This window comes from Asterias amurensis, chromosome 11 (genome assembly GCF_032118995.1).
Source record: "Asterias amurensis chromosome 11, ASM3211899v1".
In the NCBI taxonomy this organism is placed as follows: Eukaryota; Metazoa; Echinodermata; class Asteroidea; order Forcipulatida; family Asteriidae; genus Asterias; species Asterias amurensis.
In genome coordinates this window covers 1038337-1065586 of record NC_092658.1, presented here as the reverse complement: position 1 = coordinate 1065586, position 27250 = coordinate 1038337, and the positions used below count along the sequence as shown (strand labels likewise).

Sequence of the window (27250 nt, the reverse complement as noted above, 5' to 3'; positions counted from 1 at the left end):
TTGACAATTACCGATAGTGTCAAGTGTTTTTAAACCTATAAAGTTTTTTATTGTAAATTATTACCGGTTTTTTTCATCCATCCGTTTGTTGGCGCTTGCCGCTGTGGGTGTTGTATAAAATATAGATAAAATAAATGTAATACATAAGTATTATTGAACATGCATGTTGTTATTGGTCGACATAGAACATAAAAGAGTCTTGCAAAAGAAGAAAAACATTCCCAAACTCATTGAGCAGAATGTCAATGGGAGACTTTTGAGACGCTTGGTGGCAGCAGACTTACCAAAATCCAATGTTCTCGGTAATGTGCGCATGATCAGAAATACGAAAACAATGGAAATTTACCTGGTAAGTTAGTCTGGTTCCCAGACCCAAAGATTTCCGACTAGGCTGTCGAATTTATGGTCCGTTATCACCCAAAATCACGTGACCAAAAAGGAGGAATTCCTTCTTTTTCGAAGTTATCCAAAATGTTCCGAACGTGTTGTCGTCAACATTCGGACAATATCGTTGATGTTCGGTATGGAATCGTAATGTCAGTCCTGTCGGGTGTAGATCCAAGAGTTTTTATGCCAGCTATTGCCAATGCAGGCGTTGTGCCTGAATAAAGGCGTTTGCAAAGCGATGCGAACAGTTTAAAATATATAAACCTGGGAAATCGCTCCGGGATCTGGTAAGTTTTTGTCCTTTATTTTCTTCAAAAATATTTTTTCAAAGGTGTTTTAACTTGAGGGTTCATTAGACATTGATTGAGGATTAAGTTTCATGATTTTTGAAAGTGGTAAAATGGGGCAAATCTGGTGACTAGCTGTCGAAATTATACGTGTTGAACCAGATTGTAATTAATTGCCGATCAAAATAATCTCGTAACCCTCCGGCCTGGCGGCCGTCGGGAGGAGGGTTACGTTGTCGCAACGAACTAGTGCAGACATGGTTTCCCTGGAGATGACCCCGACCCTGACAAGTTGCGTCATGCTCTATTTTTAACCGTGGGTGATACCTGACCTAAGATTTTTAACAAGAGACGTCCAGGAATCTTTGGTCAGGGGACCAGACTACTGGTAAGTCTACTGCCACCTAGCGTTCCAAAGTCCCCAACTGTAAATTTATTTTTGCTTGACATGCCTATAATTTGCATATTAAGTATGGAAATAAAGTGAATGTGTATCTGAATTGAATTGAAATTAAATTTGGCGCGGCTTGAAGTTTTTTTAACTTCCTACACTGCGACTTAACTTGTTTGTTATACAATTATTCATTAGTATAATCTCAGTATATTGATACACCTAGCCTCAGGTGGGAAAACTCCCCGCGGCTGCAACATGATTGGACGGACACATTTTCATGGTGTCATTTCGCTTGTGAATAGACGCGCTCCCCGTTTATTATCTTAATTAAGTGACATATTTTGGAAAGGTTTGTTTTTCCTCCAGTTTTTACTAGACGGCTACAACGCTATAAAGTTCTTTAAAAACGCGCTTTCAGGTTTCCATGATGTCACTTTGAATTGAAATCAAAGAGCCATAATTGAATACTTGAAATTAGCAACTGTGCATGAAACACGAGCTATGTCGTGCGATGATAACAGTAGTACACTACATTAGCAAAGTCATGGTAAAGTTGCCGGGTACAGGGTCTGTGACGTGAAGAGTAAAACGCCCTGAGAGATAAAGCACAGGCTTGTACCCCCCCCCCCCCACCCCCTCTGATTAAAAAGTCATGTGACTGCTATCGTAAGCCTAGACTAAACTTACCTTTTCAAGTAGTCCCTTCTAGAATTTTGGCAGACCCGATTCGTAAATTTGGAAAGTGGAGAGTAAGTGAAGACAAACAAATACTTTTTCCCCGGAAAAATTCTTTGTACTTTTTGGAATCGTGCATCTTTATAATAATAATATATTTGTGTCAAAGTGAAAGAGAAACAGCAGAACCGAAATACACAAAGGACTGAAACAAGTCTTAATGAAGCCGTCGTCGCTGGTGTTCAACAGATTTCACGTATAGCTGCAGCATTGATGGGATTTTTCCTGAGGACACCAACCACCATTCAGATAGATTGCGCTGCCTGCTGCACTATAACTGAGCACAAATCACGTGAATTTGGGGAACAGAATGTGAAATAAATACATTTTCTCGTTGTGTCAGATCTCTACAAGAAGGAACAATGGCGAACGTCATGCTGTATAACGTGATTGTGATGGGGTTTTCGTTCATGTTTCTCTTCACAGCCTTCCAGACCAGTTCAGGAATAGAGGTAAAGACTAAACTCTATCTACTAATAATAAAGTAAACACAACAAATTTGGGAGTTGTTTACATTTTCACTACACGACACGACGTACAGACCCCAGGCTACACTGTTGGGGGCGATAGCCGGACGAAACCGAAATAGTTTTAGGAGTATACACACCCAGGCTACACTGTGTTAAGCCATGGAGCAATCCATGGTTTAGCCCACCTGGAAAAGTTTCCGTTTGGCGCCACCACTTTATATCACTAGTTTACCTCAACTCAATGCCTGAACTGAGAATGAGAAGAGATAGGGGGCCTATCCCTTTGTAAAAATGAGGGGGAGGGGAAACTTAAAGTTTTCAAAGTCAACCAAACAGTGTACTACACTAGATAGTACTACGTAGACTACTACTAGTACTACGTACTACTACAGTAGTACTAGTAGTTGCGATAACGTAACCCTCCTCCTGACGGCGATAGTGTACCAATTAACAGGTACTCCTAGTCCTAGAACTATGAGGTTTCATTCGGCTACCGTCTCCCGTTGTAACGCTAGACGATTGGAGATGATAGCTGAACGAAACCTCATAGTTACGGGAGACAATAGCCGAACGAAACCTCATGATGAGTCGTAGTTCTAGGAGTAATTAACAGGCCTACACTGTTTGTTTACACAGGTTCACTGTTTGTTTTACTTCCTTTTTTTGAAATTATGACATTGACCGATAATGTCAAAATTTTGGGGGAAAAAAGAATCTAGGGCCCCAGTCACTGGGTCTTGTAATAACCAGACAACAGCAAACATAACCCAACAGTGACAGCATAGTCAGTGTAAAACTTTTTTTTTTTTACTATCTTGGCTAATAACTGACCTTAATTAAAAATCGTGTACAGACAGGCACAGTTGACACTGACACTGTACTGTCACTAGTAACGGAGATACAGTTAACTATTTGCCTAACTATACATTTTATAACAAACGGTTACAAACGCTTTTCATAAGACCAACTCGACCGATCCAAGGCAACGTGTTCCTTTATATTGATTAAAGTTTAAACAGAAAAGAACACACTTTTGGGGGAGGATCTTGATTTATGAGATTTAATTGATAAGCTCCAACTGGAGCAACGCTCCAGAATTAGAAAATAAATGAAACACAAGTACAAGAAGAAATCAATCTCATTTGATTCAGTTTGCTTTGAAGTGAAGTAAATAGTTGGAACCGTGTTGATTTTAAGTCTTTTGTAAATCACTGGCACAGATCATTTACTTTTTCCATAATTTTCCTCCTGTAGCAAACGGTGATTGAGAGCATTGACTATGACAATAAAACTTCCGAACATTTTGGTGGGAGTGGTTATTACAGCCAGGCCATCATCTATGGGGTCTTTGCTTTCTCCAACTGGTTAGCACCATCTGTTGTTAGCCTGATAGGACCACGAGTTACGATGCTTGTTAGCGCTTTGGTCTACACTGGGTTCATTGCTATCTTCCTTCAACTCAAAATATGGACTTTGTATATGATGTCAGTGTTTCTGGGATTTGCTGCAGCATGTAAGTAGTAACTCGTTTGCAAACTTAAATGTAAGGGGGTAGATGGAGAAGGGGATTTGTGTTTTGAGTTTTCAACTAAGACATCTTCGTATGTCTAGTTGCTCCCTCTTGTTTTGCCAAGAGTTCGCTCTTCAACTTTTGCAAAAAGATCATTTTCTGTATGGCCCCAAAATGCAGAACAAGCTTCCTGTACAAATTTAATAAGAAATGCCAGCTCACTTATAACATTCAAGACAGTCCATAAATAAATCTCACCTGTCCCAGTAGGCTTACTAACTTTTTAACTGTGCCTCAACCCTCAATGCCTTTAAGCAAACTTTTGATTGATTGATTGATTGATTGATATATGTGACTGTTGGGTTGGGGGTAGACAGGGAGAGGGGTTTGGGATTCTGTTGTTGTTTTGAAACAAAATCTGTTTTTGAAAAAGGTTGCATTTGACAAAATTGATACCGTTTGCATCCCTCCCAAAATTGCACCTCAACAGCATGCATAGTGTATTCATCCAAAGGGATGTCTGTGTACTGGACATCCTGTTAACAATTTGGACACCCTGTTTTATTTGTTATAAAAACCTTTTTAAAACCTTGACCAACAGTTGACCAAATGTTGCTCTGAATCTGTTTAACAGGCATCTGGACAGCTCAGGGTAACTTCCTGACCATTAACTCTACTAGTGAGACTGTGGGTCGTAACAGTGGAATCTTCTGGGCCATGTTGCAGTGCAGTCTACTCTTCGGAAATCTCTTCATCTTTTTTGAAATCGGTCAGACAAATACAACACACATAGAGGGTAAGATGTCCTAATTTCCTCAAGGGGGAAGGTACAATGTTGGGTCCAAGCTGTAGGGATGCATGTTTACCTAGATTCGGCATTTAAAATTGAACATTTGAAATTACACCAAGGAAAATACTACAAAAAGACTGGTGTTTCGTTTTTCAGATATTGTGGCCAATTAGCTATAAATGGTGAAGTGCTAGCTAATTTTGATTGATAATTCTTTCTCAGTTCAACAAACAAATTATTTTAAATACCCAATCAGTTTCCCTTGTGGTTTAACTTGATATTTAATGTAAAAAATTGCACTCCTGTTAATTGAACCCTTTGCTGCCACAAGTTATTAGGTTAACTTGGGTGTGATCTCAGCAGCTACAGGTCAAATGGCTTCTGATTAGCACCCTTGAACAAACAAATTTACAAAATAAGGAGACACCCAACATGGGTCTTATAGTTGTTGAGTCTCAAATGTCACTGTTTTAAATATTTTTTTTGTTGATCCTGAGAATTAATCAAAGTTTACCCAGTCAGTTTCCCTTGTGGTTTATCCTTGATTTTCAGTTAGTAACGCCGAGTAACACTGCAACGATAAAGATAATGATGCAAAGAGAACACATTCTTTTTAATAGTTGAATTGCTCCTTGCAGAATCAAGCATGCTCATTCAACCAATCAAGAGCGTGCGTTGTTAACGTTCTCATTTTCATTCTCGTTATCGAGGCCTGTGTGACAGGGCCTTCATTCAGTTGCCTAAAGTGATAAAATGAGTGTCCTTTTTTGTTTATGAATCTCAGCGGCAAACCCAGAATTACTCAAAAGTTTACCCAGTCAGTTTTCCTTGTGGTTTATTTACTGGGATTTTCAATAATTATTCAGTTTCCTAAACAAAATGGTTTTGATTTTGTTTCAGCATCTCAGAGGCAAACCATCTTCATTGTGTTGACATCAGTGTCTGGTATCGGTGTGCTAATGTTTCTACTGCTTCGTAATCCAAAACAATATCAGGATAACTCCAACCAAGACATCCAAGTTGTCAGGTTGGTAATAGCTTCAAGATTGATTGTCAGGTACTTGGATGGTATAAGAGGCATCTCCCTCAGGGGCTTGAATTTAGGGGAAAGTCACATATAATAACAGAGGCTTGTAGCTCAGAAGGATTACCGGACCAGAGAATTTTTTACAAGACCAGATTAATAGTGAGAAGAACACCATCAGTTTCCACTTTGAACTGTTTTTGGAATAGGCACTAAAACAAGATTTATCAAATGTTTCTCTTGGATACACTTTGCATTTTTCTGTAAAATAGACAATATAGTGAGTTGTTATAATTTGGAATCGCAAGACTGCTGTGTCTGTGTCTGAGGTCCAGTGTTAATTTCAAGCCCCATCCCTGTGTACATCCATGGCTCATCTTTGATAAGCTCATTCAAGTCTCAGTTAAAAGTACATCTATCTTTTCGGAATGTTAAAGGAACACGTTGCCTTGGATAGGTCGAGTTGGTCTTTGAAATGCGTTTGTAACCGTTTGTTATAAAATTGATATGGTTAGAAAGAGGTTGTAAAAGTAGAATACAATGATCTGCACAAATATGCCTCAAAATTGCGTGGTTTTCGTTTTACCACGTCGACTAACACGGTCGGCCATTTATGGGAGTCAAAAAGTTGACTCCCATAATTAGTGGCCGACCGTGTTAATTCGCGACGTAAAATGAAAACCGTGCAATTTTGAGTGATACTTGTGTGGATCATTTTATTCTACTTTTAAAACATCTTTTCAACCATATACATTTCATAACAAAAGGTTTCAAACGCTTTTTTATTGACCAACTCGTCCGATCCAAGGCAACGTGTTCCTTTAAAGCGCTTTGAAACGCCTGTGGAAAGCGCTATACAAATGTTTGTTATTATTGTTATTATTATTTGGTGTAACCAATTAATTAGGGCTGTAATACACTTAATTTGGTGGTACACGTACAGATTTACAGAGATTTATTGCATCTATAATCAACTAATTTACATTTGTGTTATCGACCAAAAACATGTGTCACCTGGCTGTATGCCTAATATGCAGACTTGGAATGATTTGGAATATGGTGTGAAGGACTTTTGTAAGGGTTTATGTTAATATTTTGTTTAAGTTGATTTAATTGTTTGACTGACATCAATGTCGAGCTGACTAAGAAGAATGAAAAGTATTAGAGCAAAGTCACTTAACACTAGGCTGCTTATCTCAAGAAATGTAACTTTCATGACTTTAGAATCATAAGATTCAGTTAAATGAGGTTTATGCGGTTTGGCGTTTAGTGATAAGATACCAGTAACTTGATTGTTTAACAACTCACAGATCTCTTGCTTCAGCTGCTGAAAAAATCCTTCTCCTTTGCCGCCCCTAAACTTTGGAATAGTCTCCCCCATCTCTGCGCTCTGCTGATTCACTTCTTATTTTCAAAAAGCATCTGAAATCACACCTGTTCCCACAATAATTGTTTGGTTGTTTGATTTTAACTTGCATTTTGTATCATCGTTATTTTTGTTTCTCTGTTTCATCACAAACTGCTGTGGTCTTGATGAAATGGCGGTATATAACGTTTTTGTAGTGTATTGTTTTAACCATTCCTTGTCATCATTTTGTTACAGCCAAGATGCTGAAGTCAAACGAGGTCCTCTTGAGGCATTAAGTGAGTAACTTAGCCCCCCCCCCCCCTTGTTAAAATGTTATATTTCTAGTCACCTGCCATTTTTAAATAGTTCATCGATATGTTCAGAATTGTTTATTTTTATTATTAATTTATTTCATTTTTTTATTATTATACTCTGGTAAATATTATGTGTGAAAAATGCCATACTTAAATTATTCAATAAAAACCTCAACATCAAACAGCAAAAAAAACTGCTCCAAAATGCATCAGAGACCTCTTTAATGTACCTACTACAGGGTGATTAAAACAAAAGTATATAGAAAAATGTATCCCAAATGGATTTTGGATTTGGGTGTGATCCCTGGCTACACGGCAGTTAACGGTTGTATGGCTTCTGACTGGCACCCCCCGAACAAAGATATTGACAAGATAGGGAAACCGCCAATATAGGGCTAGATGCTCAGTTGGTAGAGCGCCGGCACATTAATCCGAAGGTCGTTGGTTCGAATCCCACTCTAGTCAATTCTTTGTTCAACCCCAAAAATCAAATGGATTGTTATGAGTTTATAAAAATATGACACTAAGTAATGGTCCAAGGCCCTAGCTTTTTAATTTCTACCAAATCAATCCTCAGCTTTTCCACAGCAGTGAACACTAGCTAATTACTTTTATCTGACTTTAATTGGCTTGCGCTCAAAAGTGAAAGAGTTGGAAACTGAATAAAAGCTGAAGTAGGGAAGAAGAGATGTGCTTTGTTGCTCACAAACTTGCTAGGAAATTGGATGAACCCTTAGTCCTCCATGTGTGTACCAAGTTCGGACGCAGGCCAAATGGAAATCATCATGAGGAATGCAACATTGGATGTTTGCAGCAGATCGACCAGTCATTGGTCGTCCAGATCGGTTTTTTGTTCAGGTCTTGTACCAGTAGCCTGGTAGGCCCCTACTTCCTAACACTTTTTAAAATTGTTATTCTTGTTGAGCGAATGTTTGGGAAATCTTGGCGAAACCCTTGCAGCACTGCAGAGACACTGTGAGTACATTGGTACTCTGATACCGAAAAGGATCTCTGTTGTGGTGTGTAAGCCCTGCTATGGACAAACCATGTTGTGCTAAATACAGTGCATAAATGGGGGAATGTACAGAGATGACCATCATGTTTATACCCAAACTTGTCATTCTGTCATGTCACGTCATTGAAAGTTTGTGAGCAACAAAGCACTAATACCTCTTTTTCCCTACTTCTGCGTCTGATTCTGATTCTTTTACTTTTGTGCACAAGCCAATTAAAATTCAATAAAAGTAATTAGCTAGTATTCACTCATGCGGAACAGCTGAGGATTGATTTGGTAAAAATTAAATACCTATGACCTTGGTCCATCAATACTTTGTGTCATATTTTATTAAACTTATACAAAATCCATTTGGGATGCATTTTTTTAAGTATAAACTTTTTGTTGAAACACCCTGTTTAAAGCCATTATACACTTTCGGTAAACAGTATTGTCCAAGTCCCTCTTTGTGTATCACAACTTATATCTAAAATAACAAACCTGTGGAAAATTAGGCTCAATCGGTCTTCGGAGTGGGGAGAAACTACCGGTAAAGCTCACTCTTGTTTCGGCACGTTTCGCCGTGTTATGACATGTGTTTAAAAATAAATCTGTAGTTCTCGCTATGGAGAATTGATATTGTTTTAATGTTTTCTCAAAAAGTCAAGCATTTCATGGAATAATATTTCAAGAGAAGTCTTTCACCATTACCTTCTGTAAACCCTGAAAATTATTTGTAAATCTGTGAACTTTTTCTTTTTTTCTGTTCCAAAAGTGTATAATGGCTTTCATTAACTCACATGGCTAATGTTTTTTTGGAGAGAATAACATTTTATTATCAGAGAAATAGTTCGTACATAACATTCTACCCAGGAAATTTCATCATAGCATATTAAGAATTACATTCATCAAGCAAATAAAATAATATGTTAACATATTATTTGTCATTTCTTTCAGTCAGCGCATTTAAACTTCTTAAAAAGCCGCACATGCTTCTGTTAATGGTATGCTTCTTCTACACTGGTAAGACTTTAATTTTTGATTCATTAATACCTCAGACAGTTTGGTAATTCCTATTGGTGGAGAGCGCGTCACGTGGGTGTGTATAAACCTTCGTTTACGACCGGTAAAAAGTGTGAAATCATGGGCGAGTCACGCGACCTTACACCTGTTCTTTTAAGACAATTTCTTCATTTCTTTTGGATTAGAGCAACGGCTGAAACAGTTGTGCCACATCACACGATACGCGCGACGCACACAGCATTCCCTTATAAGGAGTTGTTTACCCGAGGGCGGCGGAGGGCTTTACCATTTCTCGGTAAAATTATCAAGAACCAGGCCTCGTTGGGATTAAACCACTAGTTGAAAACCTCTTCACCACACATTGATTCCCTTGTTATTAAAAAACCTGTGAGATTCGAACCCTCAACACTTGCAATTCTAGAATGGTGTCTTACCAACTAGGCCACTGAGATTGACCGGTAGCTAGACGCAGTTCAAATACTCTGTATTAGCAGCGGGTACCGCTCGATACAAATTTACCATCTTCAAAAATTGGTGTGCATATGTTGGTTTTTTTAGTAAGTTTGTTTTGAATTAGTATAAAGATATTTAATGCAGCTTAGTGCCGATTTAACAGATGCCATACTGGTCATGGTCGATTCAGGGCAAACATGTTTCAGATAGTATTCATTGCTCGTCCAGCTTGTGAGAGTGGAGCTGCCCTCCAAACTGCTGCCCACATCACAAGTGATTGCATTTATTATAGTTGCCATGGCAAGCAGTTCCTGAAAGAGCTAGATAGTCTGGTCGAACAAAGGCTGCTTGACACAAATCGTATCATCTTATCAAAGCTTAATTTAAGAAATGTCCCTCTTTTTTTCTTTTGTGTTTCAGGTCTTGAGCTGACATTTTTTAGCGGTGTTTACGGTACAAGTGTTGGCAATACCCACCTGTTTGGGCTGAAGTCTAAGAGTTACGTTGCCCTTTGTGGAATTTTCATTGGATGTGGAGAGATATTTGGTATGTAGCAAGCTAACTAAAAACTTCTGTTTTCTTTTATGTTTATTTATCAGTGAATGTTCATTTTTATTGAATGTTTCTTTTCCAAAATGTCGTAGGCTACTACCGTTGAGGCAACAACCACCCTCCACTTCTCTTGGGTTGTGTGGCTGGCCCGTGCAGGGTTGATTTTGTATTACTGAAGGGATGCCGCAACCTTCTTTCAGCATACACCAATTTGTGTTAAAGCACTGTTGATTCAACAATTTCCCGGTCATTTGAAAACAATTCACACGCACAGGCCTTGACTTCTGTGCAGGCTGTTCAATAGCTTCCCATAGACTTTGAGATTTTCCCATAGAAGTGCCCTTTGCAGACGGTTAAATTGCCCTCTGAAAGATAATACTACAGGTCTGAATTATACTTGGGTGGAATTCAAACCAACGGCCTTTTCCATTCTAGAGCATAAGTCTTACCAACAGACCATCCAAATTGCCTGGTAACTAGAGGTAGTTTGAATCCTATTTTAGCAGTGGGTAGAAAGGCAACAAATTCTTGGGTTCAAATCCCACTAAGTACTGAGTATACAGTGCTTTTCACACATTGGTGTATGGGTCAAACCAAATGCTGAATGTTTTTTGTTGACAACATGTACTGTTGTATCATTTGACAAATGTTAAACAGAGATGAGATTGTTCAGACTTTTGGCTGAATTCATACTTTTTATGTCGGCCTGCTGAAGAAAATTAGACAATATTTTTTTCCACAAATAAACAAATCCTGCTCTTTGTCTACTTCTCTGGTGCTTTGGATACTGTTTTCAAAAGCTCCTTGGAATCTATACCCCCAGGGGTTACCAAACGGTAGAAATGCCATCATTTCAACATACCCTTTGAGTTTCTAAACCAAGTTTCAGATTTTCGCTAGTAATGACTTTCACCCCTGTTTAAACTCCTTCAGAAATAACTAGAAGGGTTTTTAAACCGTGTCTTGTCATTGTTTATTTTCTAGGTGGAGCTACCTTTGGATTGTTGGGGAACCGAACCAATAAGTTTGGTCGTGATCCCATAGTCCTGCTAGGCTTCATCACTCATATCATAGCTTTCTATTTTTGTTTTATCAACCTACCCTCCGAGGCACCTATCAAAGACGTTGACGTACAAGGTTATTTTCCTCCAAAGTAAGTGCTTCATAAGTGATATTACAATTTTTTATTGTCAAAGACCAGTATTCTCACTTGGTTTATCCCAACATTATTATGTATAAAATAACAAATCTATGCAAATTTTGACTCAATTAATCTTTGTGTGCTTATAGTTGCCTAACAAAAGGTTTCAAGGCTCAAGTGTTTTAATATTTGAGGGAGAAATTATCTCTTTCTCATAAACTATGTTACTTCAGAGGGAGCCGTTTCTCACAATGTTTTATACTATCAAGTGCTCTCCGTTGCTTGTACCAAGTAATAACTATTTTAAGTAATTGGGTTGAGGTCATGTGACTTTACACACAGTGAGGTCAGGATCACATCACAGAACCAAGTTTTAGAAACAAGGCTTGTTTATTGTCCTATAGTCAAATGTAACACCAATTAAATTATTTCAGTGCCCACTGCTAAAGTATTGGATTCCAACTTCCTTCAGCGACTAGGCAATCTTAGAGTGGTCTAGTGGTAAGACATCTGTTCCAGAAAGGTAAAGGTCTTGGGGTTTTATTACACCCGAGTAATTTGCCTATGGATTTCTTGAGAGCACTCTGAAAAGTAAAGGGGAAACCAAATAATACCCACCCTGATGTTTAACGTCTCTCTCTCCCTCTCTTGTAGGCTGGCCCTGGCACTAGTCACAGCTTTCCTTCTAGGCTTTGGTGATAGTTGCTTTAACACTCAAGTGTATTCCATCCTGGGATATCTCTTCTCCAAAGACAGCTCCCCTGCCTTTGCACTCTTTAAATTTACACAGGTGAGTTCTAGGTTCAAGACCGTTATCATAAAACCAGCCTCTAGTAGCTTTTCTTGCTATTTTATTGTTGAAATCGAAACACAAAAGTCAAAGCCTTAGTCTTAGGTGGGTTGTCATGAGCGGTCTAGGAAAGGTGGGCTCAAGTTTTGTTGTTTGCATAATGTGGGTTCGAATTCTGGCATGGTCAGTGAGGGTTCTTGTGCACATGAGCAAGGCACTTTATCATGATCGCTGCTCTCCACACAGGAGCACAAATGGGTTCCTGTGAGTGCTGGGGAGTAACATGTGATGGATTGGCGTCCTGTCAAGGGGGAATAGAAACACTCTTAGTCATTTAATGCCAGGGGAACTGGATATAGTCACTGGCCTGATGAGCCATATTGGCTCGAGACAGAGTTCACTCGGTCTAGGACCCAGTTTCAAAGAGCCCCCAAAAAGAGCTAATCAGAAGGAGGGAACCAGTCTCAGATGATAAAATAGCCACATACACAAGCGCCATCTCAAAAAAAAAAAGATTTAATGTCAAACTGAGTTCAATCCAAAGTTAAATCAAGCTAAGTAGGATTTGAAACTTTGCATGGTGGAAATCAAGCTGCAAACATTGATGCCATGCTGTAGTTTACATGCAACTATGCCAGGTTTTATAGCATGTACCAAATTCGTTTAAAAATCAGCGCACCATGATGGTTGCTAGTAATGTATTACTTAGACCTGGATTTCACCCAGAATCCTTTGTGCTCCAAATGGTCTGAACTTAAATTTTAGCAATAAGGGATCATTATTTTCTTTGAAATTTTTGTTTTAGGCTGTTCTATTAAAAATTCAACCAGTATTATATGAAGGATTTGTGCTTAATCTGTTACAGTCACTTGCTGCAGCGATTGCCTTTTTTTACGCCAATCAACTGATGCTCCAATGGCAGCTGTTGATCCTGGTGGTCTTCTCCGTGTTGGGTACGCTCAGCTTCGCTATGGTAGAGTGGACAGCAAGCAGGAAGTTCCGAGAAGGTTATGAATCTATCTAGCATGAGGAAGACTCACTGAAACAAAGCTCGGATTCCTCAACGGATGATACTAATCTGTAAAGATATGGTACAACCATAAAGTTAACTATCAGAAAAAGAGGGTTCATTTGCCTATGTACGCTGGCCCAGCATGTGGCCATATGGTAAGTTAAAGAAGAAGAAAAAGAGCGTAGGGTGTATTAATTGTATACACACACACCGATGTGTAGGCCTACTTCATTCAATGTGTGTACAATGTTCATCTTATAAAATGGCGCACGTGTCTCCTTGTGGTCCTGTCGCGTTTCTGCACGCAGCATTGCCAGTGCGCCCTCTACATGTAGTTCTTTTATATAACTCTATGGGTACAACGGTGTGGTTTGGTGTTCTAGGGGCAGTGCATACAGTGCTTGTCATCTTGGAACTGGGTGGAACTGGCTTGTGGTTTTTTCCCCCCATGAAACTTTAAAATCATGATACAAATATATTTTATTGTTCTTAAAAGAGGGTGCTGTGAGTGTGCTGGTTGTTGACCATGTCAAAACAATGTTTATTGCAGATTTTGTTTCAGTGAGTGACTTGTTTTTTTGACGAGATACTAATATTTTACAAAAATAAGGTTAATTTTTATCTCGTATTATTAACTAATAATTTAAAGATAAGATTTCAAGAAGATGTAGAACCAAAACCTAAGCTATTCAAATTTTAACATTTAATATAGAAAATGTTATTTTGTTTTTCCATCAAATTTCAGGGCTAATTTGTATTTATGATTGTAAAAGCTGTCCAGGCTATTCATATCATGCTAAGCTTTAAACTTCCTCTCTGTAAGGGCACAGCAAAAAAAAAAAAGATTTAATGTCAACCTGAGTTCCATCCAAAGTTAAATCAAGCTTAGTAGGATTTGAAACTTTGCATGGTGGAAATCAAGCTGTGTTAATCAAACTATGCCAGGTTTTATAGCATGTACCAAATTTGTTTAAAAATCAGCGCACCATGATGGTTGCCGGTAATGTATTGCTTGGACCTGGATTTCACCCAGAATCCTTTGTGCTCCAAATGGTCTGAACTTAAATTTTAGCAATAAGGGATCATTATTTTCTTTGAAATTTTTGTTTTAGGCTGTTCTATTAAAAATTCAACCGGTATTATATGAAGGATTTGCGCTTAACTGCCAGTGCGCCCTCTACATGTAGTTCTTTTATCTACATGTAGTTAATTTTTATCTGCAATGAAAAGTTGTCAACTCTAGTGTTAATTTGTGGAATATCCTCTGCAGTACTCGTATTATTAAACAATAATTTAAAGATAAGATTTCAAGAAGATGTAGAACCAAAACCTAAGCTATTCAAATTTTAACAGTTAATATAGAAAATGTTATTTTGTTTTTCCATCAAATTTCAGGGCTAATTTGTATTTATGATTGTAAAAGCTGGCCAGGCTATTCATATCATGCTAAGCTTTAAACTTCCTCTCTGAAGGGGCACAGCAATAGCTCTCTTGTAATAATAATAACCTGTTTTTACTGTATGTGGCGCTTTTCACTTCCGAAGGGCGTCTTTAAGCACTTCAAACATTATTACACCGAGTCACTGGGCCTTAATTCATTCCTTAAACCATCTCAGCTCCCTGGGGAGTGTACAGCCTGTGCAACATTAATATACACCTCCATGAGGAAAATATGAATTTGTATAGGAACCTTTTTACAGAGCACCACAGCAAAAGCACAGGGCACTACTGCAATTGCTGGGGGTGCTGTGAGTGATTTTTAGGCCTTTCGTGCTTTAGAAGAAGTCGGAGTGAAATATTCCATTTTTACTTTACAATTCTACTTTTCAAGACCTCCCCCCCCCCCCCCAAAGACAAAAATGAAAGGTGTTATAAATGTAGGGTTGGTAAGGTAACAAATATCATTATTTAATATTAATATGAAAGCTTACTGATTTTGAAGTTTGTACTTAAACAATTTTATTGGTGAAATATTCCTCTTGAAAAAGAATTCACATTTAAGAAATGTTTTTTGGGAAAACCTATGATTGAGTTGAGTTTGGTTGTTACAACCAAACTAAAGGACAATTTGCCATATGAATAAATACTAGTGTTTTAGCGCCGCCCCCCCCCCCCCCCGCCCCCCCTCTGGTTACGCCATTGCTCAAAATAGATTTATCTACATTGTGTCACCGCAATTTTTTTTAAAGTCAATAAGCCACTTCGGAATTGCAGCTGCGCATGTCTGTTATTGCTGACAACAGATTTTGTCTATCTCCCGTAACCTTTTGACAATACACGCGGGTATTGTCAAAAGGTTGCGGGAGATATACAAAATGCGTTGTCAGCAGTAATAGACATGCGCAGCTGCAATTCCGAAGTGGCTTATTATCATTCCAACTCGCAAACCTTCACGCCTTATTTAAAGGCAGTGGACACTATTGGTAATTGTCAAAGACTAGCCTTCACAGTTGGTGTATCTCAACATATACATAAAATAACAAACCTGTACAAATTTGAGCTCAATCGGTCATCGAACTTGCGAGATAATAATGAAAGAAAAAAACACCCTTGTCATATGAAGTTGTGTGCGTTTAGATGGTTGATTTTGAGACCTCAAGTTCTAAATCTGAGGTCTTGAAATCAAATTCATGGAAAATTACTTCTTTCTCGAAAACTATGGCACTTCAGAGGGAGCCGTTTCTCACAATGTTTTATACCATCAACCTCTCCCCATTACTCGCCCCCAAGAAAAGTTATTTTGAGTAATTACCAATAGTGTCCACTGCCTTTAAAGGAACATTGCAGAACTGCCAGCAACTGTTTTGTTTGCAAAACCAATTCTTTAATGTACCTTTAACATAAGAACTATAGTGTACTTGGAGCATCTTTTAGTGCCAAGATTTTCTTTTATAAACTTCATTTCCTGCATCAAGTTTTTTTTTTAGTGAATATTGGGAAGTCTCAAGTGAAGAGTATTACCTTGATTTAAAACAAAAAATGGATTTCTTGCAGAAAACTAAACTTACATCACAGCTTACACATAAAAACGCTGTTTTCACAATGTTTACTACTATCAACAGCTCTCTCCATTGTTCGTTACCAAGTAAGTTTTTATGCTTACAATTATTTTGAGTAATTACAGTGCCTTTGATCAATTACATCAAGAAATCAAAACTTTGTTTGCGATCATCTCTTTTAATCCGCTGTTTTACCTTCCGTTTATTTGTTAAAATAGTTCCTAGATGTTAGCTTAGTAAGGGTTTCTGCGCCAGGAGTGTAAGCTGTGACAGACATGCCACATTATAAGTCTCCTTAAAGTTATTATCAAGCCAGTAATGTGATTATAATTGGAATAGTTTATTTTATAAAACAACACAATTGGTGACTTATGACAAGATGAAATTGAACTTTCACATTTTTGTATGACAATCATTTTTTTTATTTACTTGCATTTTAAAAATTCAACAAATTAGTAATGGTCAAGTTGTAATCAATACAAAAATACAGTTTTGTTTTTAATTATGAACATGAATTATGGTAATAAAAAAAATGCAGCAAATGTAAAGTCCACGAAGGAGTATTTAAGTTATTTTAAAGGAACACATTGCCTTGGAGCGGTCGTGTAACATTTGCAACCATTTGTTATAAAATGCATATGATTAGTTAGAAAGATATTTTAAAGTAGAATATAATGATCCACACAAGTATCACTCTAAATTGCGTGGTTTTCCTGTTACCTCGTCGACTAACACGGTCGGCCATTATTGGAGTAAAATTGTTTACTCTCATAACTGGCTGACCATGTTGGTTTGCTTAGTAAGGAAAACCCTGCAAGTTCAGGGAAAATTTGTGTGGATCATTATATTCTACTTTTAAAATATCTTTCTGATCATATGCAGTTTATAGAAAACTTTTACAAACGCAACTCGGCCGATCCAAGGCATCGTGTTCCTTTAAAGTGAATGTAACTGGAAACATCAATAAAGAAATCTAGGGATAAAATACACTAATAAACATATTTCACAGTCTTGGTAGTTATTCCATCAATAATGTTTAGAATTGGCAAAGTTAACTTCCTGAGCAATTTCGCTGACTTAATTAGAGTTGATTTCACATGAGGTACTTCACAGGCACTATGGCTTTGAGTTGCCTGAAAAACTTGGCAAAGCATAGAAAAAACAATTAATCCCGTTGCATAATGTTTTCTCATTCTACATCCCACCACCCACAATAAAACATGTAAATTAATAACATGTAGATATAATAATAACTATTTCTTGATTCATCACTGGTCACCTCCAACTCTCAACTCTCCATATACTCTCACATCTAGCCTTCCCTATGATTTCTACCCCTTGTTTTTACTCTACTCTGTGCCTGGGGTGCGTTTTTCGTGGTTGGACAAAGTACACTTTTGGTCAATGGCCAGTGATCAACCAATTATGGCAAGTTCAACTGACAGTTATTGGTTATGACCACGAAAACGCACCCCATAGTAGTGTCTGAAGCCCTTTTCACACTACTGTTCCACAGGGTTGCAATTGACCCCAGGTCTGCCCCGGCAATGTGAATAGCCAGCCCTGCGCTGGAGAAGGGGAGCGGTAAACATCTTTGAAGGTGCAACCGGAACTCTGTGGAATAGGGATGCAGTGTGAAAGTGTGTAGGGTAACTGGGGGGTAACAGAAGTTTTCCACAAGAATGAGAGAACTGTGTAAACAGGGCTCAAGTCTTCTGACCCCTTGCATCAACGTAACATCAGCTACTGTCTCCACCTCTTGTCATTTTGGGAGTCAAAATGCATTTAAAATTAGATTGGTAGTTGGGCACTTCAACCCGGTTCAAGCTTCCTGCAATTGTGACTGCTATATGAATATTGATGTCACAAATTTGCAATGGATAATTCGCAAGAGTTCAACAGCGTTCAATTCTTGCTAAACATTCGTTGCGAAAACTGCCATATGACAACAATATTTGCTTCGCATTCGTAGGAAGTATAAACCAGACCAGGGCTGTATGCTTCGTTTTTGAAAGGACAAGGGAAAGGGCTCTTTGACAAAGGGCACCCTATGAGGTAATTGTAAATTTCTACTGGTGAATTTCATGGGCACCAAGGCAATGGCAAGGTGCAATGGAGGCAATCGCCTCCATTGCCTCCTTGAAGTATCAGGCCTGCCAGACTTTTGTCATGTAAATGCAGCATCGCCTTAAATGCAGACTACACTGATTAACGCAGAGGTAATATCGAACCCCAAAATGGTGCAACCGAAATTGTAATGATGGCGTCATGTGAATTTTGTGAATTGACCCCTGCCTCTAACATGGGCCGCCATTGCTAAGGTCAAATAATGGACAGTGCAGTGTATGTGCCACTTGGCAAGCAACTGATTCCTTTGAACTTGGCGAGGGCGCTTTTCAAACTTGTGAAAGTTCTTTAGGTAGCTTGTGAGGCTTGTTATTCTTTCAACTGTCTCTTTGCGGGGTCAAACATTTCCCAAAGTTTCTCGTACTCTGCACAGTAAGGTTGAACGATCTCAGGATTGTTTGTGATCAGAACATTCTCGTTGTTACTGTTAACTGCCTGGCACGTCCAATTGAAGGAACCATTGAGGAGGGTCGTCTTGTCAACAATGACAAACTTGTGATGCATTAAATAGCTGGAATAATCTCGACGCACTTGAATACCTGCAACAACAAAAAACATTGTTTAAAAATGCATACATTTTTGTAAAACTATGAAAAAAATAGTCTTGCATACTTCAATCGGCATGACGATTTGTTTTCCAACCCTTCCCCATCATTCCTCCAAGTAGTGTGATGGGCTGCAAGTTTTCCTGGCCCTATTCTTGGCTCCAAAAGTGTATTTTATTTACACTTGGTGCTCCATGAACATTGAAAAAGAGTTCTCTTTGAATTAGTATGCAGTTGAGATTCCTTTTTTAGAAATTTTGACATGATCGGCTAGATGACCGATAATGTCAATATTTTTTTAAAAATAATCTAGCGCCTTAGTAATTGGGTCTAGCAGTTAATAATAATGTTTTGTGCCGATTATGAACCAGAACTGTTGCCATAGTCTTGGCCTTGGTTAGTCCCACTTGTGTGGCCATGGTCAGGATAGCTGAATTGGCCATACAAGTGGGGCTAGGCCTTGGTACCCCTCCACATCTCAATGTTTCTTAAGATTTCAACAAGATTTTTATTTTTATTAATTGAATGAATAACAACCAGATTGTAAATTGTAATGTAAAATGAAAACAAAAAAACCATCACAGTTTTAAACAGTTCTTGGCCTGATTATTATACTAATACTAATAGTAATACCCACCACTTCTTCTGAATTTTCCGATATAATTCCCAGACAGATTCACCGCTTCGTCATCTGTGATTACTCTAACTACCACACCTCTCTCATGAAGTTTGATAACAATATCAGCCAGATCATTGTTTGATATTGTGTACACGCAGACATCAAGTGTTTCTTTTGCCAGCAACAGATATGAAATCATCCGACTAAAGTTAGTTTCTGTATGGGAGAAGGGACACTTTGGCCGATGGCAGCCCCTTTCAGACAAGAAATGATCCGCACAGATTCGTTGTGGATCCGGGAAAAACAAAACTTTGTGAAAGCTCCGGCTCTGAACTGTAACTTCCGCTGTAGTAGTGACTGATGTCTCTGCTTCTGAAGCAGACGACGCAAAAACATGGCGCCAAAGTTTCTGGTGCACCTTCTTTCTGTACAAGAAATAAACCACTTCAGACAAAACTCCGACTGTGAGAATTGCTGTGATCCATGGTCGCAAACTCATCTTCAAGACCGTTGTCTTCAATTGAGAAAAGTAAATCTAATATTTGCAGAATGGCACTGTAAATTTTGTGCACAACCTAAGCTAGCTTGTTGGACCGAACAACTGCTAATTTATTGAAAAGGGGAAAACGGGAAATGGCGGAGTGATATTTTGAAATCTCTTAGATAAAATTTAAATTAAAAGAAATCCTCTATTCCCCAAATATCTGATAAGATAAATTCAAAAATCTTGTTTTCATTATAATAAAGTTATTTTCTCTTGTGATTTTATGCGCAATCTAAATGATTTTTGTTTGTTTTCGATGCGGACTACTTTGTTCCAAATGGTGAATTGAATTCTCGGACCAAAGGCATTTCTCGCGTTACTTTACGTGATTGACACGCACTACAACAACATGGTAAGTGAAATCGAAATTTCCTGAGATTCATTCTTGTATTTTATGTTGTTATTCAGAATGATGAAAGTATTTTGTTTTATATTTTAGTCGAGCCTTGATGATACTGAAGACGTTGCTTTGGATTTTGGGTCGGAAGATGACTGGAGAAGGCACAGAGCTGTACGGTATGTAAAATGCCCAGTTTCCGGACGGGGTCACTCAGTCAAAACAAAGTGTGAAGAAAAGTCAATAATATAGATAGTTATTTGGAAAAATAAAATATAAGTAATGAATACTAGACAACATGTATATATTGCGTTGTACATTCGATTAGCTTCCCTGTCGACTAGTTGTGATAACTTAACCCTCCTCCCGAACGGCGGAGTGTACGATCGAGCCAAATTCAAAACAAAACTTACATTTACAAATAAAGGGCGAAATGGTCTAGACTCTAGTCTAGTCACAACAGATTTGCTCACCCCAATTTTTACCACTTACAAAATCATGACACAAGTTCTAGGAACATGAACTTAATCCTCAATATCTAATGAATAACACTTAATTAAAAACACAATCACTGACAATTGAGAAACACTTTGAAGAAAAAGGACAAACACTTACCAGATCTTGGAGCGAAACAGTCACAAATGTCCCAGGATGATGTGTCGCATCCTCACACGATTTGTGATTTCCAGATATGTTCAACGCTTTATTTTTTGATCACCAAGCTGCAAGTGCAAGCGTCGAGTTGGACTAAACCACTCTCTGTTAAAGGGGTGTTTATACAATACAAGGCAGTGCGTACGCACTATATGAGTGAACAGGTGAACAGCGGGCATAGTACAGACACGCACTGCTGCACTGCCTTATAACACCCAGGGTTTAACTAATAGGTTTAGTCCAAATCGGCCGCGGCTTGTCAGTTCCTCAATCCAATAGGCTCATACCTTTGGTTCAGTGCTTGGTGACCAAAAAATAAAGCTTTGAACATATCAGGAATTTGGCTAGTAACCCTCCGGCTCCGCCGTCGTCGGGAGGAGGGGGTTATGTTATCGCAACTACCCTGTCGACGTACTCCTACTAGTACGATAACTATGAGTACTCCAAGAACTATGAGGTTCATTTGGCTATTGTCTCCCATAACCTCATTGGATAGACGGACATCTCTCTCATCACAAACGATTCTGTTTTGGGGGGGTTTTTTTCTTTTTAATCTGGCCAAAATTAGGCTCTTTGTGTTCTTTGAACTCTCATTGACCATTAGTACGGGGCACTAGACGTAAGTTTTGGTGAGATTTGAATAAAATAAAAGAGATTTGCGTTAGGAAAGATAATAGAACCAGAATTATTCGTGTTGCAAGAGATGTCCGTCTATGAGGTTACGGGAGACAATAGCCGAACGAACCTCACAGTTCTAGGAGTAAACTATGAGGTTCCTTCCGCTATCCCTGTCTCCATGAACTTCAGCTCAGGTTGAGATGCTCAAACACTAGAAACTATGCCAGTCAACTCCCCCCCCCCCCCACCCCCAGCAGAGTTGCCCACTACAAAGTCACCCCCTCTATTAAAGTCGCCCTTTTGCTAGGGGTCCACATTGTAATGTGCGACTTTGCTGGTGGACGAGTTGACTGGTTTCTATAGAAACGCAAGCAGCCGTAAGAAAATGTTAGGCAAAACTTTCCCGAGCTAGCTGTTCCAGAAAATATTTGGCAAACTTCCGTGAGCTAGCTGTCCGGCAATGTGCGTGCCTTTATCAAGTATTTTTCGTATGCCTGTTTACTGTGCTTGCAAAAAGTATACAGAGGTATGCTGTACGCAGCTGCGCTGGTCCTGGACCTGTGGGCTTGTTGACAAACCTAAAAATTACCAAAACTTTTTTTTGTATGATGTTATCTTTCAGCTATCCAGGGGCAGCTTTCTTCCATCTTTTCTTCCGCATTGGTGCAGTAGTATCTTACCTCTTCTGCAGCTTTTACCAGACCAGTTTCATCATCAATTTCATCATCATTCTCTTCTTTGTCTCATTGGATTTCTGGACCGTCAAGAACGTGACGGGGCGTTTGTTGGTTGGTCTGAGGTGGTGGAATCACATAGATGAGGATGGAACAAGCCATTGGGTTTATGAATCAAGGAAGGTAAGATTAAAGTCCCCAAAGATGTGATTTCTCTGTTTTTAACCGGAAATCATTTTTATTTGAACAATCACTGAGAGAAAAGATTGATCTTGAAATATGTTTTGTTGGTACATTGTATTCTCTGATGCTCAAAGATTTTACCTGTCAACATTTGAACATAATTTCTTTAACTTAAAGGTAATGCATATTGATTTTTTTTCCTTCAAATTGAACAGCACAAGATCGCCATACTTATTTGGTCCTCGCTTTACTGGCCTGATGCTAAAATTACTGCCGTCGATTTCACAAAACTCTTCCTAACTGAAGACTAATCTTTATTATTATCGTTTTTTTTTTAAACATTCAAACTTGGCAGCCAGAGGCTGAATTGCGTTGAAATACAGAGCATAACAAAATATACATACTATTTTTAAAATTACAGAAAAACATTTAGATATAAAATAATTTTTTTAAGTACAAATATAAAATACAAGATGTTCAAACACTAAAATACAAATTTACTTTCACCACCTCTTTCTAAAAACTCGTGTTAAGTGCTACTGTCAATTTAATATTTTAAAAGATCATAAAAAGAAGCACAAAAAAACCAGTTGCACTACAAGAGCATGCAGCAATAGGCAAGTTTGAAATCTTAGGACTTAGGACGAGTCTCAACCCTGCACTGTAGCATGCAGACCTTAAGGATAATCCTAAGTTTACTCGTCCTAACTCGAGATAAGATGAGTCCTAACTCTTTGTGAAATCGACGGCAGGCCTAACCTTTAGTCCAGTAAAACAGTCCTGATGGCACATGGTTGACGATGCTCTGTAAAGACCAATCTTGAAGTCGGTCGATCAGGTTGTCATCTCGTGACTTCATCTTTTTAATTTTGTTTATTATTTGTTGATTGTTTTAGGGCTCCAAGAAAAACACTGAAACAGCAACGGAAGCGAGGTTATTCTGGCTGGGCTTGGTCATCTTTCCCCTGCTCTGGGTCATCTTTGTATTTGTCAATCTTTTTTCACTCCGATTTGCGTGGCTGGTGAGTTTGTTAAATCAGCAACAGTTCTGTTCATATGCTTACAGACACTGGACACTATAAGTAATTGTCATAGACCAGTGTTCTCACTTGGTGTATCTCAGCAACTGCACAAAATAACAAACCTGTGAAAATGTGAGCTCAATTGGTCATTGAAGTTGCAAGATAATAATGAAAGAAAAAATACCCTTGTCACACGAAGTTGTGTGCTTTCAGATGCTTGATTTCGAGACCTCAAATTCTAAATCTGAGGTCTCGAAATCAAATTCTTGGAAAATTACTTCTTTCTCAAAAACTACATTACTTCAGAGGGAGCCGTTTCTCACAATGTTTTATACTATCAACCTCTCCCCATTACTCGTTACCAAGAAAACTTTTATGCTAATAATTATTTTGAGTAATTACCAATAGTGTCCACTGCCTTTAACTGCCATCAACCAACAGAATGTAATTACAAGGCATGTGATTGTTCAGAAATGTTCCTGATTTGAGCATTTTTATTGATCTCTCTTCACCTTCCAATTTTCTGTAAATAAGTTAGTACCTTCAGAATAAAAAACGACAGGACTTACTCCTTGTTATCATCCTACTGGATGTCTTTTTGAGATGGTGAACAATAATCATCTTGTTACTTAAAAGTAATAACTACATCCAGTGTGCTTTATCCCCAGACCAAAGAAAGAATACTGCTACCAGATTTTGGGGAGTTTAGTTTTGTGGCAAAACAATACCACTGTTTCTGTGCCTGGGTTATACATAAACAATTTATTTTATTTTTTCCAAAAGCGCAATTTATTATACATGTACAATCTTTTTTGTACTAAAATTGAGTCATCAGTTGTACATGTACGAACCGTTATCACAAGAGGGCATTATCACTCAAGAAATACTTTTGACTTTTGGATGTACCAAGGCAACACGAATCAGCAAGATACATTTATATGGGTGAGAAAAACTTGAATGTATTTTCTTCTTTCTGTTTTTCTATTTTTTAAAATCTCAAAATGTCACATGGGCATTATAAGGTTTAAAACGCTAAAAAGCAGGCACTGTAAGAGCGAATAACCACACTTTGTACTTTTTTGTACTTTTCTACAGGTTGTAACAATTGTTGCTCTGATGCTGAGCGGAGCTAATCTTTATGGTTACATCAGATGTAAAGTGGGTTCTAAGAAGCAACTGTCAACCATTGCTACACAGTTCCTTGGTCAGCAAATGATGAGCAGGGTATGTGTCTAAACTTATCAAGTAGCTCTTTTTCTTATTTCACATATCATTGTTGTTTTCTTAAGAGGGAGTATATGGTAACGGTAACCACTCTTAAGTTTAATGACAATTAAAACTTGTGGTTAGAATTTTACAGCAGCTTCAGATAGTGTCAAGCATTTTGAGAATCTTCCTACGGGAGATTATTCTTCCCCGTAGACATATTCACCACAGACAAAACTAAAACAATTGAATTGTTCTAAAAACCAATGGTATGCAATGCCTTTGTGTATACTAAGTTCATTGTTGTGGGGATTACAACTGTAATGAATAGAAACTTTTCAAGAAATAAGAAAAGGTGTGACTCGATGCATGACTTCAGAAACTTAATAGATTTTGGTGCCATGAGGCAAGTAGTGTCAGATGCTGAGCGAAGGCTTGAGCGGCCAGGCCGGTGGGGAGATTGGCAGAGATGATAAATACGGAGGTGCTGTGATGTTAAGGCATTTATACACATAAACCAATATCCATACACCAATACAAACTGATGTAATTGTTATTGTTTTATTTTACCTGTATAGGCAATGGCCAGTGCAACTGGAGCCGGTGGGGACAGTGGATAGGAAAACAGTGTTCAACAACTCATGTAAGAAGATAATTTACTATGTATAGAATTATTTATTACCATTGTAAACTCTAAGAGTTTCATTGTTTGTGCAGACTTTGTCGGTTTAGTCGTTGCACCTGTAGACCACCAATAGCCACTGCCCCACAAACTCAACATGTTATTGGTTTACGATTGTCATACCCCATTCCTGGTATTGGCTTTTGAAGATCTTGGGTCAACAGACTTGATTAAAGGCACTGGACTATGGTAATTACTCATAAAGACAATGCAATTAGTCCAAGAAAAGGTTTTTTATTGGCAAAGTGAAGCAGCAGTGATGTTGAACACAGTACTGTTAAGGGAGAAAATGTCTCAACTGGAGGTTTTTTTTACGAGAGATAATGGTGAAGGTGACAATATGTACATAAAGAGTGTGGGAATGTAACGGCTAGAAATGCTTCACAAGTAGTGCTGGGCGAATAGTGAAATTTTGTTATTCGGATACCGCTGGCCAACTATCCGAAATTAACCGGATATTCGAATAGTTTTTTCGCCTCTAGAGGGCGCTATTTAAAAAGAATTTTTTTTTTAAATTTTAATTTCTTTTTTTTTTGCCGCTAGAGGGCGCTGTTCGTTTGTGAATGAGATCTTATGGGCGGATTGATATTAGTTTTAGACAGTGTCACTCGGTTCATTCATAAAAATGACCGGATCTAATTTAAAGATGGCGATTTGCTTTTTCTTTTGATCGAGATTTTATGCTGTCTTAATAGAAGTTTCATAAGGATTCAGACAAAACATTCATATCAGTTGTCGCCCGACGTCCGCGGATATTCGGATAAGAATATCCGGTTACTCGGTTGTAATTACAGAATTATCCGGTTTGTAAATAGGTATTCGCGCCCTATGCGGATATCTGGTTAAGAAAAAAAAGGCATTTGCGGTTACGGATAGGAAAACCTATTCGCCATTAACCGGATATTCGAATAATTCGCCCAGGCCTATTCACAAGCAGTACGTAGCTTTACTTAGAAGGTGCTGGTTAAAGGCAGTGGACACTATTGGTAATAACTCACAATAATTGTAAGCATTTTTTTATTAATACTATTTTAGGTTTATTACAAATTTAAACATCGCAGCCGAGGGCTGAATTGAGTTTAAAAGATACACAACAAGAATATACATTATAAAAACGTTTTAAAATGTTACTTGGTAATGAGTAATGGGTAGGCCTGGGCGAATTATTCGAATATCCGGTTAATGGCGAATAGGTTTTCCTATCCGTAACCGCGAATGCCTTTTTTTTCTTAACCGGATATCCGCATAGGGCGCGAATACCTATTTACAAACCGGATAATTCTGTAATTACAACCGAGTAACCGGATATTCTTTAATATCCGAATATCCGCGGACGTCGGGCGACAACTGATATGAATGTTTTGTCTGAATCCTTATGAAACTTCTATTAAGACAGCATAAAACAGCATATATTAAGTATTTAACTATGCTCACCTCCGTGAAGAGTTAAAACAATGACATTTCTGACGTAATTTGTTCAAAGATTACAAAAGTTTTCCTTCACGTAGAGTCAATGACGATCAAAAGAAAAAGCAAATCGCCATCTTTAAATTAGATCCGGTCATTTTTATGAATGAACCGAGTGACACTGTCTAAAACTAATATCAATCCGCCCAAAAGATCTCATTCACAAACGAACAGCGCCCTCTAGCGGCAAAAAAAACTATTCGAATATCCGGTTAATTTCGGATAGTTGGCCAGCGGTATCCGAATAACAAAATTTCACTATTCGCCCAGCACTAGTAATGGGGAGCTGTTGGTAGTATAAAACATTGTAAGAAACGGCTCCCTCTAAAGTAACGTAGTTTTCAAGAAA

General features: G+C 38.2%; 3 protein-coding genes across 3 annotated transcripts; 2 read left to right on the top strand and 1 right to left on the bottom strand.

Moving 5' to 3' along the window:
- Nucleotides 1–540: 540 nt before the first annotated feature.
- On the top strand, nucleotides 541–15071 carry LOC139944445 (UNC93-like protein MFSD11). The gene is made up of 11 exons (XM_071941464.1): nucleotides 541–674; nucleotides 2147–2255; nucleotides 3528–3786; nucleotides 4418–4579; nucleotides 5474–5600; nucleotides 7201–7241; nucleotides 9211–9276; nucleotides 10150–10275; nucleotides 11266–11434; nucleotides 12077–12212; nucleotides 13078–15071. Exons 2-11 carry the CDS (start codon nucleotides 2166–2168, stop codon nucleotides 13234–13236), a joined length of 1335 nt encoding a protein of 444 aa, XP_071797565.1. The 5' UTR covers nucleotides 541–674; nucleotides 2147–2165; the 3' UTR covers nucleotides 13237–15071.
- Nucleotides 15072–15356: 285 nt separating this feature from the next.
- LOC139943908 (uncharacterized) lies at nucleotides 15357–20123 on the bottom strand. Its single transcript, XM_071940793.1, has 2 exons — nucleotides 19533–20123; nucleotides 15357–18889 (listed from the first exon to the last, which is right to left on the bottom strand). Exons 1-2 carry the CDS (start codon nucleotides 20011–20013, stop codon nucleotides 18660–18662), a joined length of 711 nt encoding a protein of 236 aa, XP_071796894.1. The 5' UTR covers nucleotides 20014–20123; the 3' UTR covers nucleotides 15357–18659.
- A 260-nt stretch (nucleotides 20124–20383) lies between these two features.
- On the top strand, nucleotides 20384–26550 carry LOC139943909 (Golgi apparatus membrane protein TVP23 homolog B-like). The gene is made up of 6 exons (XM_071940794.1): nucleotides 20384–20410; nucleotides 20498–20574; nucleotides 22290–22524; nucleotides 23421–23546; nucleotides 24642–24770; nucleotides 25331–26550. Exons 1-6 carry the CDS (start codon nucleotides 20408–20410, stop codon nucleotides 25370–25372), a joined length of 612 nt encoding a protein of 203 aa, XP_071796895.1. The 5' UTR covers nucleotides 20384–20407; the 3' UTR covers nucleotides 25373–26550.
- The last annotated feature ends 700 nt before the right edge of the window (nucleotides 26551–27250 follow it).

Bases quoted from the DNA above. Each gene is read 5' to 3' on its own strand.
- LOC139943908 (XM_071940793.1), bottom strand. From the start codon at position 20,013: ATGAGTTTGCGACCATGGATCACAGCAATTCTCACAGTCGGAGTTTTG. The intron at 18,890-19,532 runs GTGGGTATTACT...TTGTTGTTGCAG, and splicing joins CGGAAAATTCAGAAGAAGTG to GTATTCAAGTGCGTCGAGAT.
- LOC139943909 (XM_071940794.1), top strand. The intron at 20,575-22,289 runs GTATGTAAAATG...GTTATCTTTCAG, and splicing joins AGAAGGCACAGAGCTGTACG to CTATCCAGGGGCAGCTTTCT. The intron at 24,771-25,330 runs GTATGTGTCTAA...TTACCTGTATAG, and splicing joins GTCAGCAAATGATGAGCAGG to GCAATGGCCAGTGCAACTGG.
- LOC139944445 (XM_071941464.1), top strand. From the start codon at position 2,166: ATGGCGAACGTCATGCTGTATAACGTGATTGTGATGGGGTTTTCGTTC. The intron at 2,256-3,527 runs GTAAAGACTAAA...TTCCTCCTGTAG, and splicing joins AGACCAGTTCAGGAATAGAG to CAAACGGTGATTGAGAGCAT. The intron at 11,435-12,076 runs GTAAGTGCTTCA...CCTCTCTTGTAG, and splicing joins CAAGGTTATTTTCCTCCAAA to GCTGGCCCTGGCACTAGTCA.